This window comes from Branchiostoma lanceolatum, chromosome 3 (genome assembly GCF_035083965.1).
Source record: "Branchiostoma lanceolatum isolate klBraLanc5 chromosome 3, klBraLanc5.hap2, whole genome shotgun sequence".
Lineage (NCBI taxonomy): Eukaryota > Metazoa > Chordata > Leptocardii > Amphioxiformes > Branchiostomatidae > Branchiostoma > Branchiostoma lanceolatum.
The window spans coordinates 4,414,844-4,434,076 of record NC_089724.1 but is presented as its reverse complement, the minus strand read 5'-3'; the positions used below and the strand labels follow the sequence as shown (position 1 = coordinate 4,434,076).

The following is a 19,233-nucleotide window of genomic DNA, read 5'->3' as shown; positions in this document are numbered from 1 at the left end:
TCACAAACTTGATTAGCAGAGCTGACGTCATTCAGACTGATGACGCCCACACGTCTGGTCACTAATTTGGTTTGACTCCAAAAGTCTAAGGTCACTCCAACATTGATCATCCATGTCGAACATAGTAGGCAACTACGCCGTGCTACCCTTGCAGCGGCTTTGCTGACGTCATCGGTTGACTTTGCCGACCCCCTCCGAAAATATCCGACCTGCCCATACCGTGTTACAGCGGCACGTGGTCGCTGCCACGGGCGTGTCGAACATGTGAAAGTTGCCCGTCCCGGCGCTATAGTCCAGATAAACGGACGTGCAATAGCTAGAATGGAATAGAATGGTTTTGGATGCTGAGTGTGTGTGTACGTGCGTGTGCTATATATAGATAAGGGGCAACACATGCTATGGCCATCAACAACATGTGTCTGCAAAGGTAGGATTTTGGACAATCTCCAAGGCAAAGTCGTTCTCTTCGTTTCTATATTTTCCTAGCTATAGCTAACCACCAATAACATTAGTATACCGGGTTACATAAATCCGCCAATTGAAAAACAGCGCGTTTGAGAGATATCTAGTGCAGCACCACCCAGGTATGCACAGTTCAGATATAGATATACAGGAGTGTATTATACTGGTGGACGTCGGATTTGAGATCTGTTTGGACGTATCTTTTTAGGGTGGCGGAGTTATGTACCCTGGTGGAATTATGTTAGTAGATGTTAACCGCTGGATCCAATTTCTAACGGCGATGGGAAGCTATATAGGATATCTAGAAAAGCATAGAAATGTTGGCCTTCCAACAGGCTGTTAGGAAATCAGGCTTTAGATAAATAGCTCAACCGCCTTGTAGAGTGAATACTTGTATACATTTTATCCCAAACAAACGCGTTAACGGCAAGCAATCTTAGTAAATGTTGCAATATGATGCGTTTTGGTCGCAAAACTTTTGTAGAGGGATGATGACCCTTTGTAGATGGATTGTGTTTCTGATTGGTCCTTCCTGATGGTTTAGACAGTAACGTAGAGATGTTGAGGGGCACATAATATGTCAGATGCAAAATACATGTATGCGAACATGGCTGTGCGTAATCTCCAAGCAGATCTACACGGGGCGCGAAAATCGTAAATGCTAGCCAGAGAAGCTCCAGTCTGCCAGAGAAGCTACGGGGCCGGCTGGAGCTTCTCTGGCTGACTGGAGCTTCTCTGGCTAACATTTACGATTTTCGCGCCCCGTGTAGATCTGCTTGGAGATCAGCTGTGCGTTCGTGTGCCCAAATTTTAGCAATCTTTGTTGAGTTGTCAGTCATGGGTTTCTCATATGGATGAGGCAAGGTTGTACATGTGTTTAACCCCATCCACACAAACATAACCTGACCCCGGTGCTGAACACCATCCACAAGCATGACCTATCCGTAGATCTGAACACCATCGACAAATGTTACCAGGACTCATGTCTAGATCTGAACACCATCCCCAGACATGACTAATTCCTGGAGCCACCCCAGCACTAAACACCACCCATAGACATGACCTGTCCTCAGTAAAAGCCGTCTAAGGACCTAGCAGCACTTGATGCATTAGAATAGAAAATTGTGTACACAATGACCCATCCCACTTTAAGACATACAGAAACAATGAAGAGCCAGCAGAGGCAGAGGGACTTCAGTAAGTACAGTCAACGTGTATAAGCGAAATGTTGACGTGTTGGTCATCTCCAAGCAGATCTCCACGGTGCTAAAATCGTACAAGCCAGCCAGAGAAGCTCCAGTCAGCCAGGGAAGTTGTCAGGCACCGTCAAACATCATTTCTGCCAGTTGGATACGGTCTTTGCAACCGTTGGGTCTGCTTGTTGACTAACGTGTTGGTACCAAGGACAACGCCTGTTGAGGAGATTCGCAGATTCAAGATTGTCAAAGTTGAAGCTGTTAATACATTGAGCCCTGCAACATGTAGAGACGATATTACATGGGAGGTGCCGAAATACATTCCGCAAATTGCCGTATATTCGAGGCACGCCAGGAATTCGGCTCGACCGTTTGGGGACTGAGATGAAAACGAATCTGCCGAGCTCATTATTCCAGGATCCTGTTTCCTGGGTCCCGCCTAGTAACGGGTTGTCAGACCGAAGACGGAGCGGCTTGTTAACGTCGTTACCGGTCATGTACAACCAGCAGGACTAAATCCATTTCCAGACAGAATTCAGCTGCACTTAAAATCGGTGGACTTGTCTACTCGTAATCTCTAAGCAGATGTAACGATCTTCTGACGAGAAGTTTGTTTGAACCTTTGTTTATTCATGATAAGCTCAAATCGGCACGCAGGCCGCTTTTCATTGAGGTCATGAGGGAAGAGGTAAGGGTCAGATACAATATAACAGTAATATACTCGTAATCTCCAAGCAGATGAAATGATCTTATGACGAAGTAAACGGCTTGTTACCATCGCTACCAATCATGTACAACCAGCACGAAAAAAATCCATTTCCAGACAAAATTCAGCCGCACTTTAAATCGGTATAAACATCTGTGGACTTGTATACTCGTAATCTCCAAGCAGATGGTACGATCTTGTGACGCGAAGTTTGTTTGAACCTTTGTCTATTCATGATAAGCTCAAATCGGAACGCAGGCCGCTTTTCATTGAGGTCATGAGGGAAGAGGTAAGGGTCAGATACAATATAACAGTAACATACACGTAATCTCCAAGCAGATGAAATGATCTTTTGACGAAGTACACGGCTTGTAACCGTCTCTACCAATCATGTACTACTAATCATGTACAACCAGCCCGAGAAAATCCATTTCCAGACAAAAGTCAGCTGCACCTTAAATCGGTATAAACATCTGTGGACTTGTATATACGTAATCTCCAAGCAGATGTGCACTAGTGAAACATTATCTTGCGACGAAGTAAACGGCTTATTACCATCGCCACCAATCATGCACAGCCATCATGAGGAAATCCCTTTCCAGTCAACATTTAGTTGTAAACCAAAGCGGCATAAATGTCTGTGGACTTGTATGCTTGTAGTCTCCAAGCAGATGAAAGGATCCGGCAAAGAGTTGAGAAGGTGCAAGATTAGAAAGACGCGCTAAATGTCGCAGAAACACGATTGAAATATCCTGAGACCGAGACGGATCCTTGAATCTGCTCGGAGCTCCGGAGATAAAAACCTGTGCTAGTTAGGTAATTTTGTTTGTTTTGTTTCTTCCTTTATTTTCACTAATATGATAAACAATATTGTGTTGTGATGTATCAGGTATGCTGTCAGTGAGGGTCACTGACCTGGTCTAGTATTGTAAGATCTATTCTAGAAAAGGGCCCAACAGTACTAGTGAACCACATTCTTATACAGGTTTGATACTATAATTATGAGAATTAGAAGAAAACCATCCACGATAAGCTGCAATTAGCTTTCATAGCATTAGCAGGCTTATCGGTTGTCAGGGAAAGGATGGAACGGCAAAATGAAAAAATGATAATATTGATTATTGTGTTTCTTGCTAATTGCCTGGTTGCTTCCGTCCTCAGTGACATTTTTCTCCCGCAGAAACTGCCAAAGGACGCAGCTAGCTAAACAGCAGGTTATCAGCACATAATTAGATACATCTTCACATCAATCGATAAACAAAACCATCACCTAGTTGTGTCTATCGAAACTCCCTCTGCCAGCATCAGAGAACCCTAGTCGACCTTGGAAATCGTTAATCACCACTGCTGCCGCAGAAACTGCCAAAGGACGCAACTAAACAGCAGGTTATGAGCACAGAACACATGTGCACATTAATCGACAAAGAAAACTAGTAACTACTCCCTCTTGTTTGTATTTTTGTTTGTGTTGCATAAGGTGTAACACACCAGGTTTGTACTGAAGAGTACAAGTTGCATATCCGGACAGATTTATATGATCCACTCACACCGGGAAGGACCCCTACTCTTTTCGATAAGTGTGGTGGGTTCTTTCACGTGCTCGAGGTGTGGCTCTCCTCAAAAACGGGACCTCCATTTAACGTCCTATCCGAGGGACGGAGCATTTGACCTCTGCCACCATTTGGGAAACCTTAGCCCACCTTGAAAATCGCGAATCACCACTGCTACTAGCCTGACGAATCGCGCTCCTTAGTGGCCAGCCGGTCCTGTGACCGTCAGTAACCTCCGGCCGAGAGCTTGTGTAACACAGGCTACACTGCTACCCCAAAAAATAAACGCCGGCGATCAAAGAAGTCTGCGAAGGAGGATAGGACAGGCAGTGGTATGAGATAAATGTATCAGTAGATGATAAAGGAGTCCGGTAGAATTATCTCTCAAGGCTCTGAGATCAGGAGGAAGGCAGATTCTGACATACCGATGGTGCGGAATGCTTCTCAGCTTCTATAACTGCGTAACCACCATTCGGCGTAAAGGCCCTGTCACACTTGTGCGTATATTCAAGTGCGTACTCGGTGGCAACGACTCGGTTATTACGCTCTACAACAGCTTTTTTTGGAAAACGAATGCTTTATTTCAGGCTCCGCTCACCGCCATGGTAGTGCAATTGCAAACAACGCCTACACGGATTATTCTATTGAACCATCTGAAGTTGTCTTCACTTCCTTTTCAGAATTTTGGTATAAAACCTTATCTTTCCTTAGTCACTGATGAAAGATAGCGGATGCTGTCTGAAACGTCTGACTGTTTCAAAATTTATCCAGTTGCTTGAGTAACTATTTTTTGCGCATCTTATTACCTGGATGTCTAAACTTCATCAACGTAAGTATATACAAGTTGCGTATTAACATGTTCTTGATCAAGATTACGTTTTCAGCCCAAGAAGTCATTTCCTTAGTTCGATTACTAGGCTGTACAACAGTGGGTCAAGGTAGAAAACATCTTTTCCCCCGCAAACTTCACTTATACCTAAAATATGTTAATGCGCAACTCATGCGGACTTGAATATACTAGTACGCACAAGTGTGACAGGGCCCTAACACCTACACTGACTCCACACGCTGAAACACGTACTCGCCAGACTGCGCCGTTCCGCGCGAAGCCTGGAATGGTAAACTGTGATCAGGAATAGTCCCTAATCCCGGCAGCCTGACTCCTTGTAATCCTTGGGATTACGGACAGCTTTGGCGTACGGTAGGGTCGCCGTCGGTGTTATTACCCCAAGATAGCCGTGTTACTAGCGGTCATTTCGACCAAAGATGTTAGCCTCTACCAGGCCCCTCAGATGGCTGGGACAGCTTTAAATTTTTTCTGTCCCACTCATTGTTTGAGAGACGATTTTTGAGTTTTCTTTGTTTAATTTGTCATTTTAAGCTTATTATTTTAAGCTAAAATGTATTTTCATCAGTTTTATCTCATGAAATTGATATTTTGGGGACGGAAGGGGATGAATTTTATTTTCGTCCCAACAAGCAAATTTCTGTCCCAGGCCCCAGGTCCTGGAGACAGCCCTGCTGGGGCAATAGTAGAAATTGGCCAAATAGAGTGAATAGTATGCTAAGGGAGTCGGCTACGGAGAGAGGGTCCAATATGCCGCCTGGGCCTGCGAAAGAAACCATCCGATGGCCAAACTCCCCTGGCAAATGTTCTCCCTATAGCCGGCGTGGTTAGTCTGGTAGAGACTACAAATATGTAAGGAAAGGTCCACGCGGTATAGGGATAATCTTCAAGTAGTTTCTTGACTTCACTTGTTTTTTCGAAGGACAAACCCAACTTGAGAGGCGTACTTTAAGACAAACCGACACCTATCATCTGCTTTAAAGTACGGTTGCAGTCAGATATGCAAAAGCTAGGTGTAACAGACCGTTCGGTGTAATATAACCAGCTGCTTCCGCGCCGCGTGCCTGCGAAGCTGATGTGCTACGAATGGCGGTCGTACCGGCTAAATAGATACAGATACAGATCAGAGAATCATTTTCTGACATTTTCTAATACCTCTTTCGGTATATCCTGTTTCTCCTCTTTTTAATAGCCAAAGTTAACTTGCAACATTTTCACACAAACTGATCCACGTAAGGATTGCAGACAATTATCCTTGTCAGGGCACGAAATACTGAAACCCGATGCAATTCTCTTTTTACATGGTCCATAAATAAGCCACAGACAGCCTACTAAACACGTCCCCTGCTGTTGAGTCAAGCCCTCCAGTATATATGCTTACAGGCTGTGTCATACTAGCCTCTACCAGGCTCCGCTGATCGCTGGGACAACAGTAGCCTGGTCCCAGTCTCTAGGGTCGGCTCAGTGGTGTTTTACCGGGCCAGTCAGTTTCTGATGACCTTTCTACCTCTGGCTGCCATCCTACTTTTCCGCCGAGCTAATTAATCCAAGGCCGTAAACAACACCCCGAGCGGGCTAAGCTGTCTGGGCGGGTGAGGGTCACTCACAGTGCCGTAGAGATATCGGGGAGGCACCGAGGGTATGGATTCCAGGCTAGGAAAACAGTAGAAATCGGCCAAATAGTGTGAATAGTATGCCAAGGGTAGTCCGCTATGCAGGGAAGTTCAATAGGCGACAAACGGAGCCTGTGCGGAGTCGGTATGTCGTTTAAAGTCCACTAATCGCTGTCTAATAGGCGTACTATTGAACTTCCCTGATAGCGGACTACCCTTGCCCCTCGTTTGGCATTGACTACATGTCAATCTTCACTTTCAAGACTTCAGACATAACGAGCTTTGGAACTAGATAGGTATGTTTAGACTGGGAGTAAGTATGAAAAGCTGAGTAAAAGTCGAGGGCAGAACGAACTCCTTATACATGTACATGTATTTCCTAGTGTAGTGGGGACATCTAGCGGCCAGAGTCATTATTACCTTCGCCGAAACGGTTATGCTTCTGGTTACGTTTCGGTTAACTGAAGACGCTATGAATGGATTATCATCGAATTTGGCCTTGTCCTGTCAAAGAAATGTCGGATTTTGGGCACCCTGGCGGTTGTCCTTGGTACTGTATGAGAACTTCCATTTTTGCTATCGTGGGTTCCGGACAAATCCGAGTTTTCAAAGCGGTCTATTGCGTTATCTTCATCAGTTCATGGTTCACAAAGATTATATAATTACTTTCGCCCCAAAAAATATGTTTTCGGTAGCGTTCATTGGTGCTTGTCGGGTACATTTGTTTGTTTGTTTATTTGTTTGTTTGTTTGTTTGTGAACAGCTAACCTCCGAAACCTGTAGCCTGGTATCCAAACCTATTTCAGCTCCCGAGTCTCTTCTGACAGAGAGGCTACGAAATCTGCAGCTGTGGATGGATCTTTTCATATTCCTATTCAACAGGTTGTATTATCACAGCCAGTAGGTAGCCAGCTCTAAGTAATGAGGCTGTTGTAACGCGCTCGAGGCACCTCCTCGAACACGGGACCCCCATTTTACGTCTCTTCCGAAAGACGGTGCAGCCCCGACAAGGATACCCTTCCCGGGATTCGATCCGGGGTCTCCCAGATCCAAGTAATTGGAAACATTTTATATGTGGACAAAACGGCCTTAGAGAATGACGTCGAATGGATTGCTTGAAACTAGTGTTACCAAGGAGGTCTAACCCTATTCAACCTTCATCGTGTTCCCGAATCAAGCTATAAAGTTCAGCGGACACACATGTACAACTGATGGGTAATCAGGAAATAAGAGTTGACGCTAGCTCAGCAATATTTCCGGGTCATACATTTACGACTTCCTGTCCGCGAGGATACTGTTTTCGAGTTGTCTGGTGTTGTTGTTCGTCCTGGGAGGAGTCCGCATTCGTTCCGTAGCGAATTCCAAGTGATTCATCAGGCGCCTGTGTGTCAACTAAGTTTCAGGTTAGAAGACTTGACATGTGAATCGGTATTCAAAGGTTTGTAGAACAGTGTAAGAAGGAGTGAAGAAGTGTAATGAATATGAGCCAAGCCGGCGTGGATGTTCTCTGGACGGACATCAGTCGGTCAAACGTATTTTTCTTTTGTGCAGCTGCATAAAAAAACATTTCGTATTGGTGAAAAAGGCAAGCATGACATATATTTCATGCCGGGTTGTGCTGTTTGGTTCTCAAATAATTGCTGGAAAATTGGACCAATGGAAGTAGAAAATATAAAGAAGGTGAGGGTCAAAGATTCCGAGACAACTCGGCCCCTGGGACAACTCGGCCCCTGGCCATTCAAGACAACTCGGCACCAAGCTCAGGACAACTCGGCACCTCTTAAAGTTACTCGTGCATGATATTAAAGTTTATTTGGGGCTCGAAGAATGACAATTTTACCGATCTGACAGGCTGATAAGTGGAATAAGAATTTTAAGAAACAAAACTCAGTCCATACATAAGCATTTTTGTATTTTCATAAGTCTCAAACGTTACAATACCACCAAAAACATGTTGCAAACAAAAACAAATTTCGACGCTCTTTCACGAACTCGCCACGCTTATGTTCTGTTATGAAAGTGCATGCCCGTAGCCAGGATTTTGAATGGGGGGGACTTATTGCCGATGAAACTAAATGTATAGCAGTTCATTCTGTTTTGTTGATCATAGATTTTAACAGTTTGTAGGCTTTCAAAACGCGTCGAACTTTCTTATTGATATTCAAGCGTTCTGGCTAATAGTGACCTGCAGGGTTAAACAATTTCCTATTTTTTTAGACGAAATGTTTGACAGTTAAACATGTTTTATTCCTCACATGGATTTTAAAAAGTTTCTGTTCTGTTTGCTGATCTATGCCAGTTTTGGTGCTCGGTGCCGAGTTGTCCTGAGCTAGGGGCCGAGTTGTCCTGAATGGCTAGGGGCCGAGTTGTCCCAGGGGCCGAGTTGTCCTGATACCAGGGTCAAATAGGGGTTTTCGGACCTTGCTAGATTGTTGGACTTGACTGGGTTAAAATGAGGCTTTGTCAAATTGTCAAATACCTACATACAGTGTCTTTTATAAAAAAAATATATAAAAAGGACCCATTTGTCTGTCTTACGTCTACTGGAAACCCCTTCGTGCGCCCGAAACCTCGCGTAATTCTCACATCTTGACCCCGTTTACCGAGAGGCCAGACGGGGCCTGTTTGATTTTCACGGGGCACTTCACTAACTATTTCAGTGTTACTCTAGCCTGCATATCAATTCATAGTTCGTGGTTATAAACCTGCTGTTCAACTGATCTTGCTCACAGTCACTGACGAAAAGTAGTGGATGCTACTTGAAACGTCTGACCGTTTCCAAAATCATATCCAGTTGTTTGAGTAATTGCTTTTTGGCGTATCTTATTACCTGGATGTCTAATCTTCATCGACGTTACTCTAGCCTGGTCCCAGTCTCTATGGGTCAGCTTATGCTTGGGTCACATTTCCCAGCCGGGACCCGGCCGGGCTGTTTGTGGAAACGCAAAATCAAAATGTATATCAATAAATATGCACAAGCTATCCTCTTGAATAATGTTTGGTACGTTTTGTGTTTTTTGTTGTTTTGTATATCATACTTTTTGTTCCCAAACACTGCCCGGCCGGGCCCCGGATCGAAAATGTGACCCAAGCATTAGGGGTGTTTTACCGGGCCTAGTCTGCTATATTGGCCGTTTCTGTCAGCCAGTCTACTTAGCTGCTATAGAGAGTTTCGCCGCCGCTAATTAAAGCCCAGCCCGTAGACCCACCCCGAGCGGGCTAAGCTGTCTGGGCGTGCGGACATCGCTCCCAGCGCCGTAGAGATACCGGTAGCTCCCGATGGTATGGTTTCCAGGCTTGTGTTACTCTGAAAGAAACGTTTGTATCAGAAGGCAGACCATTGTTAATTAATTTCTCAGTCTTTGTCCTTTCTCTAGACTACGGAATCAAGGTTGTTAACAGACGAATAGTCCACTGAACACAATCTATGTGGAACACCCCCCCCCCAGCTTGTTTACAGTAATGTATTTCCTGGTTAAAGGACAAGAAAGCAGGACCCAGGGTTCTCCTCCTATAAAAACTATCTTCTGTCAGGGAGTTAGTAGCTAAATTGACTCCAACCCTCATCCCAACATCATAAATGGATTATCCTCTGTAGGGGATCTCTTCCCGTCTGGCTCCAAGAACAATAGAATGGGATCAGAGCAGACGACAGGAACTCATTTGCATATTAACTGACGTCTCAAGTTTTGAAAAATCCTGTATTTCTCTCACTAGTTTTTGAAGAAAACATTGTCAGACCAGCAAAATAACCCAGATACATGTAACAAAGCTACGTAATCAATACAATACGTAAGTTGGTAGGCAACTTTCCTAAACTCATAACAATGATTGTGTTTTCAACTGTCAAAGCAACCCCTTCAAAGTTGGAATTGTATCTATATTTTCCTCAGAGCTGAATTAGCTTTGATAGCTGTGTGTCTAGAAGTATGACTTATACAATTGTGGTGACTACTTGGTAGTCTAAGAAACCAGTATAGACTCAGGGGCTCTGTAGAAATGTAATTTGTATACTGACAGCCAATGTCTGAGACATTCTACCAGTGAGCATGGCAGGCCAGTGTTACTAGGCCAGTGTTGTAATTGCTTCATATTCTTGGTTATAGGTACTACAAAGCTGATATTTATGTGCAACTATACTTTGATTCCTTTTATACACTATATGATTTCAAACATGTGCTGAAGTAACTTCAATACTTGGTAAATTGTCTTAGCCAGCGAGCCCCTTCACTGATGTGAACACCACGGCATTCAGAAGCAGACTGAGGTCTGGGAGTTTACGTTAGCTGAATTTATTGGGTGGTTTTATAGTCCAGCCTTGCTCTTTAAGGGAGGGAACTTGCCATTTTAGACTCAAGTAAAATAGAAAGGACAACAGTGACACCTTGGTGTTACCCGGCCGCACCCCCATTACTCGATTGTAAAATGCTGCCGGCAATATTAACAGCACCGATTAACTTTTCATTCAGCATGTTGAATTGCCTCACAGTTGGTGACTGTTAACCTCATATTTACAGGCAGTTCGATCCAGATATTGTTGACATGGCAACAACAGACAGCGTACAGGGTATGGATGACGTCAGGAGAGGAGCAGCAGGGGGTTCTGCCGACAGTGTTTCCACCTGGCAAGGAGAAAGACGTGAGGAGGTTGGGGAGGAGTCCAGTAGGAGAGACAAAGGTGTGAGAGTGTACAGGTGTGAGGAGTGCAGCAGGCAGTTTAGTAAGCTGTGTAATCTGAAGGCTCACATGCGGACTCACACTGGTGAGAAACCTTATAAGTGTGAGGAGTGTAGCAGACAGTTCAGTCAGCTGAGTAATCTGACGACTCATATGCGTACTCACACAGGAGAGAAACCCTACAAGTGTGAGGAGTGTAACAGGCACTTCAGTGAGCTGGGTCCTCTGAAGAAACACATGAGGATACACACAGGTGAGAAACCCTACAAGTGTGAGGAGTGCGGCAGGCAGTTCAGTCAGCTGAGTAATCTGAAGACCCACATGCGGACTCACACAGGGGAGAAACCTTACAGGTGTGAGGAGTGCAGCAGGCAGTTCAGTCTGATAGAACATCTGAAGACTCACAGGCATACAGGTGAGGAACCCTATAGGTGTGAGGAGTGTAGCAGGCAGTTCAGTGAGCTGGGTGCTCTGAAGAAACACATGCGTACTCACACTAGTGAAAACCCCTATACGTGTGAGGAATGCAGCAAGCAGTTCAGTCAGCTGGGTAATCTGAAGACTCACATGCGTACTCACACTGGGGAGAAACCCTACAAGTGTGGGGAGTGCGGCAGGCAGTTCAGTCAGCTGGGTCATCTGAAAACTCACATGTGTACTCACACAGGGGAGAAACCCTACAGGTGTGAGGAATGCGGCAGGAAGTTCATTGAGCTTAGTGCTCTAAAGAAACACATGCGAACTCACACTGGTGAGAAACCCTACAATTGTGAGGAGTGCAGCAGGCAGTTCAGTGAGCTGGGTGCTCTGAAGAAACACATGCGTACTCACACTGGTGAAAAACCCTATACGTGTGTGGAATGCAGCAAGCAGTTCAGTCAGCTGGGTCATCTGAAGAGTCACATGCGCACTCACACTGGGGAGAAACCCTACAAGTGTGAGGAGTGTGGCAGGCAGTTCATTGAGCTGGGTGCTCTAAAGAAACACAAGTGGACTCACACTGGTGAGAAACCTTACAGATGTGGGGAGTGTAGCAGGCAGTACAGTAGCAACAAAAGTTTGAAGAAACACATGCTCACTCACATGGGAGAAACCTTATAAGTACAGCAGGCTGATCTTTGAACTGAGGGCATTGAAAAACACTTGTGGACTCACAAAGGAGAAACCCTCTAGGCCAGACCCCTTCAGCTAGAAAGCAGTTTAATACGTTACTTTCTCGCTTAATATGCACCCAAAGCTTATTTTTATTGTGGGTGCAGAAGTCAGTTCAGGTTTAACAGGTTAGTTATATCGGAAATCGTTCAGGTTTGAAAAAGGACCAGATCACTGCTCGAAATGAGTCAATGGGCCTGAAGGTTGGAGATGAGCCGCATGTGGTGCTGAGAGCAAATTAACCGTAAAGATTACCACAGAAATGTACCCAATACTCATGTTGGTGGTTTAATTATTTTTGTTGTGTTAGTTGGTTTCTGTACAAGATTTCTTCGGTTAAAAACAAACTTTTAATATGTTGAACATTGTTGTGGTAGTAGAAGGTTTAAAGTAGTGGAAGTAAGAAGTTCAAAGAGGTATTAGGAATATTTTGTTCTCTAACGAGCAATTTTTGTAATGGTAGCATTACTTAATATGTTGTACATCACTTATTATTCTGTATAACATTTTGTAATATAATTGTTAAGTTTAGGTTAGTTTTCTAGTCTAGGTTTGATTTAAACTTAAAAGGTTGGATTGGAAGAAGTGCAGTGCAGATAAGAGATAAACCTGAAGACTACCACAAAAATGTAAATATCTTGTTGGTAAAGTTGTTTTTGTTTTGCTAGTTGGTTCTGTTTTGGTACAACATTCCTTTAATTTGATAAGAAATTTAGTCAGTATCTTGAACATTGTACATTGTAGAAGAAGTACAAATTCTAAAGTAGTGGAAGCACTAAGTTTAAAGAGGTATTATTAATGTTTGTTCACTAAAAATAGCATTATTTCTAATGGTAGCACATTAATCTTTATATGGTCTACATCACTTATTCTGTGAAGCACCTTTGTATTGTATTTAGTTTTGTTCAGTTTAAACATACTTTGTTGTTTAGTTAGAGAATAAGTAAGGGAGTAACTTGTAGAGGAATCCTTAGGGTAATTATAAGTTTAGTATAGTTTTAGCATGCTTTGTTGTTTTGGTAGAGAATAACTCAATAAGTTAGGAAGTAGCTTGTTGAGGGATCCTTGAGGTAATGCTTTGCTTAGTATAGGTTTAGCATGCTTTGTTGTTTTGGTAGAGAATAAGTTAGGAAGTAACTTGTAGAGGAATCCTTAAGGTAATGGTTAATTTAGTATAGTTTTAGCATGCTTTGTTGTTTTGGTAGAGAATAAGTTAGAATGTAACTTGTAGAGGAATCCTTGAGGTAATGGTTATTTGAATCAATGCCGGAAGTGTTGACCAATTTATTCAAGTTCACTGTTAAGCCCCTGTCACACTTGTGCGTATATACAAGTCTCATGAGTTGCGTATTAACATGTTTTTAGTTTAGGCCAAGTTTGCAACCGAAGAAGTGATTTCTTAGGTTCGATCACTTGGCCGCACAACGGTGGGTCAAAGTAGAAAATAACTTTGTCCCCGGAAACTTTACTTAAACCAAACAAAATGTTGATGCGCAACTCACGCGCACTACAATATACTCACAAGTATGACAGTGCCCTTAAGAGAAATAAAACAACCCAAACGATGAAGATTATGTATTTGTCAATGATGTGATGATGATGATATATGAATGAATCAATGACATTACTTATAGAGGCATTGAGAAGAAAATGCTATATTTCAATTGTGCTAAAAGACCGCCCAAAACCTCGTTATTGCACAACTCACGCACGTTCCCGCTAAATTGTGCTCTCGCGAGAACAGATTTTCAATGGCGCCGGAGTTTGGAAAGGTGTCTATTGCGTTTTTTTAACTTCACAAAGATCATCCAATCACCTTTGGCCAGAAGGTTATATTTTAGATGGCGTTTGTGGTTTTGTACAGGTACGTACACACTAAGAAGAGTAGCTGACAATAAAAACACCCAGAAAGATGTGAGAAACATGCCAGAGACTAACCTTTGCATGGAGAATAGGTACATTAAGAGATATATTTTAAGTAGACAAATCAGGACTTGATTGACAAAGTTATTGACGAGATTACAAAAACGTTTTTAATTCCACTTCGTTTAATGATAGGCATTTCAAATATGTGGTATATGCAATTGGGTTGGAGAAGACCACCAATGATTATGAATTACTAGTATGCAATAGAGAATTTTCTTGGCATGTTTCATTAGAAAGACCCATACAATCTTAGTGGTAAATGGTAGTACTTTCATACATATGACGTATGTCACTCAGGTTCGGGTTAACATCATCATACATGAACTTGTAATAGTAAGGAATTTGGGACGTCCTTTCCGTGCATAGTTAATGCGATTATAATTGGCAAAGGCATGAGGTTCCTCTAGTTCTACGGAAATATTCCATATCCCGGTGCGGATTTAGCGTATCCGATATAATTAACGGATACGCTAAATCCGCACCGGGAAATGGAATATTTCCGGAGGAATCCCTGTACGTATACGCCGGGATACGAGGCCATTTCGTGCAGTGTGTGGTATATGCAATTGGGCTGGAGAAGACCACCAATGATTATGAATTACTAGTATTCAATAGAGAATTTTCTTGGCATGTTTCATTAGAAAGACCCATACAATCTTAGTGGTAAATGATAGTACTTTCATACATATGACGTATGTCACTAAGGTTCGGGTTAACATCATCATACATAAACGTGTAATAGTAAGGAATTTGGGACGTCCTTTCCGTATAGTTAACGCGATTATAATTGACAAAGGCATGAGGTTCCTCTAGTTCAAGTATACCACAGTAAATAGGCTTTGTGAAGAGAATACAGTAAATAGGCTTTATGAAGAGCATACAGTAAATAGGCTTTATGAAGAGAATACAGTAAATAGGCTTTATGAAGAGCATACAGTAAATAGGCTTTATGAAGAGAAGACAGTAAATAGGCTTTATGAAGAGAATACAGTAAATAGGCTTTATGGAGAGCATAGAGTAAATAGGCTTCATGAAGAGCATTCAGTAAATAGGCTTTATGAAGAGCATACAGTAAATAGGCAGTATGAAGAGCATTCAGCACCCCCGTGTTTGATTTAGGGCTGGCTATAAACAGATTTGCAGAACATGAGTTTAGAACGACATCTGGGACGAAAATTTTGTCATCAGTGAAAAATACATCAAGTGCTGCAACGAAGCGCATTTCCTACGCAGAGGTTTCCTCCTGCGACCCAGGAGAATGACGAAGCGTGGACTGCTGGAAACTAGTGTTACCGAATCAGTCTATATACGGTCATCAGACAGTCATGTACAACTGATGGGTAATCAGGGAACAATGTTTGACCTCAAGCTAGAGAATACTTCCGGGTCACGATTTCCTGTCGGCAAGGATACCGATTTCTTTGTGTCTGCGGTCGTTTCTCGTCCTTGGAGAAGGAGTCCGCATTCGTTCCGTAGCGAATTCTAGTGATTCATCAGGCGACTGTGTGTGTTCTGTGTGTCAACTCAGTTCCAGGTAAGGAGACTTGACTTGTGAATCGGTATTCAGAGGCTTGTTAAACAATGTAAGAAGGGGATGAAAGTGTCCTGTAATATCTGAAAATAAATTGTATGACCCACGCCGCGTCGGCATGCTCGTTCAAACACATTTTTCTTATAATAATATAATAATATCAGGTGTATTTGCAGCCAGTGCCACAGGCAGGTACCCAATGTGTAGGGTAATGAGGCTGTTTAACGTGTTCGAGGCACCTCCTCGAGCACGGGACCCCCGTTTTACGTCCCTCCCGGAAGACGATTTCGTGGAAAGCTTCGTGAGGCTACAGCAATCCGGACGTCCTTGGTTGGTCTCCCATCCAAGCACTGTCCGGACCGCGCGTTGCTTAACTTCCGAGATCGAGGGATCGGGTGTATCCAACGCGCCACGCGGCCGTAGCAACGGTGTCGCTGCGGAAAAAATACCTTAGTTGATAACAGGGAAAACATATCATGTATTTGGTCTGGGGTGGACTATTTGACTGTCTGAAAGTATGAATTTGTTGGGGAACCGGGCGATGCACAAAATGTAAACACGGAGAGGGTCAATAGGGGTTATTGCATTTTGTTGGATTGTTAGATTCAGTAGGGGTAACAGAGATTGTTTTTCATTGGGGACTTGTGAAATATCTACATACAGTGTCTAAAATCAACATTTAGTGATCATGTTCACAAACACTGTTATGGAAAGGACCCATTTGTCTGTCCTGCGTACACTGAAAACCCCTCCGTGCGCCCCGGCCCCGAAACTTAGCGCCTTACTCTGACATCTGGATTCAATTTCTGCCCTGAAGTTGGACGGGGAGTCTGTGAATATCACGGGACGGTTCACCAACTATTACAGTGTTACTCTCAAGACACCTTTATGGAATCTATTCTTCAAGTAGGGGTTACTCTGGCCTGAGATCTAAATAAAACAAAGAAACAAACAACTTCTGGGGCGATTTTGTCGGGCTTTCCTGCTTAGAATTAGATGGCCGTCAAAACAAAACAAAAATGAGAAAATAGAAAACCTGACAAAAATGCCACAAAGGCTTTAAAAACAAGCTTGGAGAGCACATAGATGCAATAATGAATTGTATACTACTAGTCCATTATAAGACAGCTCACAATTTTCCAGCCTATGTCTGACGTCCGGTTTTCATCGGTTCTGAATAATTTTACAGACGAGGTTTACGAAACACAATCTATGGAGCAAATACACACTGCGTTTCTGGTGAAACTTCTGTCTAAATTGTGAAACGAAGCCGACTGAGAGCTTCTTCACTTGGCTCACGGTTGGTAAATATTTTTCTCATTTTTATCCAGAGACTGTTGACATGGCAACAACAGACAGCGTACAGGGCATGGATGACGTCAGCAGAGGAGCAGCAGGGGGTTCTGCCAACAGTGTTTCCACCTGGCAAGGAGAAAGACGTGAGGAGGTTGGGGAGGAGTCCAGAAGGAGAGACAAAGGTGTGAAAGTGTACAGCTGTGAGGAGTGTAGCAGGCAGTTTGGTAAGCTGTGTAATCTGAAAAGACACAGGCGTACTCACACAGGGCAGAAACCCTACAGATGTGAGGAGTGCAGCAGGCAGTTTAGTCAGCTGGATCATCTGAAGACTCACATGCGGACTCACACCGGTGAAAAACCCTACGTGTGTGAGGAGTGCAGCAGGCAGTTCAGTGAGCTGGGCAATCTGAAGAAACACACGCGGACACACACTGGTGAGAGACCCTACAGATGTGAGGAGTGCAGCAGGCAGTTCAGTCAGCTGAGTAATCTTAAGACTCACATACGTAGTCACACAGGAGGAAAACCTTACAGGTGTGAAGAGTGCAGCAGACAGTTCAGTGAGCTGGGTAATTTGATGACTCATATGCGTACTCACACAGGTGAGAAGCCCTACAAGTGTGAGGAGTGCAGCAAACAGTACTGTCAGTTGAGTCATCTAAACAGTCACATGCGTACTCACACAGGGGAAAAACCCTTTATGTGTGAGGAGTGCGGCAGACAATTCAGTGAGATGGGTCATCTGAAGACTCACTTGCGGAGTCACACAGGTGAGAAGCCCTACAAGTGTGAGGAGTGCAGCAGACAGTTCAGGAAGCTGAGTGCTCTGAAGAGTCACATGCGGACTCACACAGGGGAGAAACCCTACAAGTGTGAGGAGTGTAGCAGACAGTTCAGGAAGCTGAGTGCTCTGAAGAGTCACATGCGGACTCACACAGGTGAAAAACCCTACGGATGTGGGGTGTGTAGCAGTCAGTTTAGTCAGCTAAGTAATCTGAAGAGACACATGCGTACTCACACCAACAAAACGGTCAAGGTATGAGGGTTGCAGTAGCTAATTTTGTGAGTTGGGAAGTCTGGAGAGACAGATGCGGACTCACACAGGGGAAAAGCCCTTCAGATGTGAGGAGTGCAGCAGGCAGTTCAGTCAGTTGGGTCATTCAGACAGGCAGTCCCATAAGGGAGAAACCCTGCAGGCCAGACCACTTTAGCCAGCAACCAGTTTTGTACTGTACCACAGTTGTTTAGTACGGCAAATAATGTTACTGTTGATAGTTAGACAAGCAATGTGTGTGGCTGTTGTGAGACACTGCAGAAACCAGTTCAGTCTTACTATTTGCTTACATCGCAACCGTACAGGTTTTAAGGTTGATATGCAGCACGAAGTCCAGACAGATAGTTAACTTGAAGACTAACAACCATGTTATCAACCTTTCGGTAAAGTTGATTTCCTGTTCATCCTGTTAGTTCTGTTTGGCACAACACTCCTTCTGTTAAAAAATAATTTTTTTCTCTATCTTGAGCAGTAAACTGTATAGACGTAAAACTGTTATTCAAATTCATTGTTTGTAATCTGTCTCTTACACAACAACAGCTAGGCGATGGAAATGAGGAAAGATTGATCTAGACTATCATCTAGGTATTTGCACCGTTTTCAACGTTATTACATGTACCTACATGTTGATTCCTAATCTTATAGTTGATAGTCGTGACACTTTATTATTGGTAACGATGCAAAATATTATGCTTCCAATGTTATGGAAGTTCAAAGTAGTTAATGTATAAAGTTTAAAGTGGTTTAAATACAAAGTAGTCAAAGTGCAAAGTTCAAAGTATAGTGGAAGTACAAAGTTCAAAGTAATGGAAGTACGTGGTTCAAAGTAGTGGAAGTACATGGTTCGAACAGGTATAGTAATATTTGTTCTCTACCTTTTTTGGTATGGTAACATTTTTTTTACATCTTTCTTCATATGTTTTACATCACTGCACCTATTATTCGCGTAGCATTTTTCTAATACAATTGTTACTTAAAGTTTAGTTTAAACATACTTAGTTGTTTTGTTAGAGAATTAAAAAAAAACTTTTTTTGTCGAGGCTCCCGTCAGGTAATGATTATTTAGTTCGTGTCAGAAGTGCCATGTTATCATGTACATGTATATGTTGAATTTCGCAAGCTTGTTATCTGAAAAAGTCCACTGTTAACTGAAATAAAACAACCCCAGAAAGATGGCGGTTATGGTGGAATGGTACAGTTGTCATCAACTCACGAGTTGGCCC

The 19,233-nt window shown here is 43.2% G+C and overlaps 1 protein-coding gene across 1 annotated transcript; it reads left to right on the top strand.

Moving 5' to 3' along the window:
* Window positions 1-7,648: 7,648 nt before the first annotated feature.
* LOC136429211 (zinc finger protein 845-like) lies at window positions 7,649-19,200 on the top strand. The gene is made up of 3 exons (XM_066419086.1): window positions 7,649-7,777; window positions 10,892-12,149; window positions 16,994-19,200. The coding sequence occupies exons 2-3, from the start codon at window positions 10,917-10,919 to the stop codon at window positions 17,996-17,998; spliced, it is 2,238 nt and encodes a 745-aa protein (XP_066275183.1). The 5' UTR covers window positions 7,649-7,777; window positions 10,892-10,916; the 3' UTR covers window positions 17,999-19,200.
* Window positions 19,201-19,233: the final 33 nt, after the last annotated feature.

Excerpts from the sequence above, each read along its gene's own strand:
- LOC136429211 (XM_066419086.1), top strand. The coding sequence starts at position 10,917 with ATGGCAACAACAGACAGCGTACAGGGTATGGATGACGTCAGGAGAGGA. Across the intron at positions 12,150-16,993 it reads CTCACATGGGAGAAACCTTA|ACTGTTGACATGGCAACAAC; the intron begins TAAGTACAGCAG and ends TTTTATCCAGAG.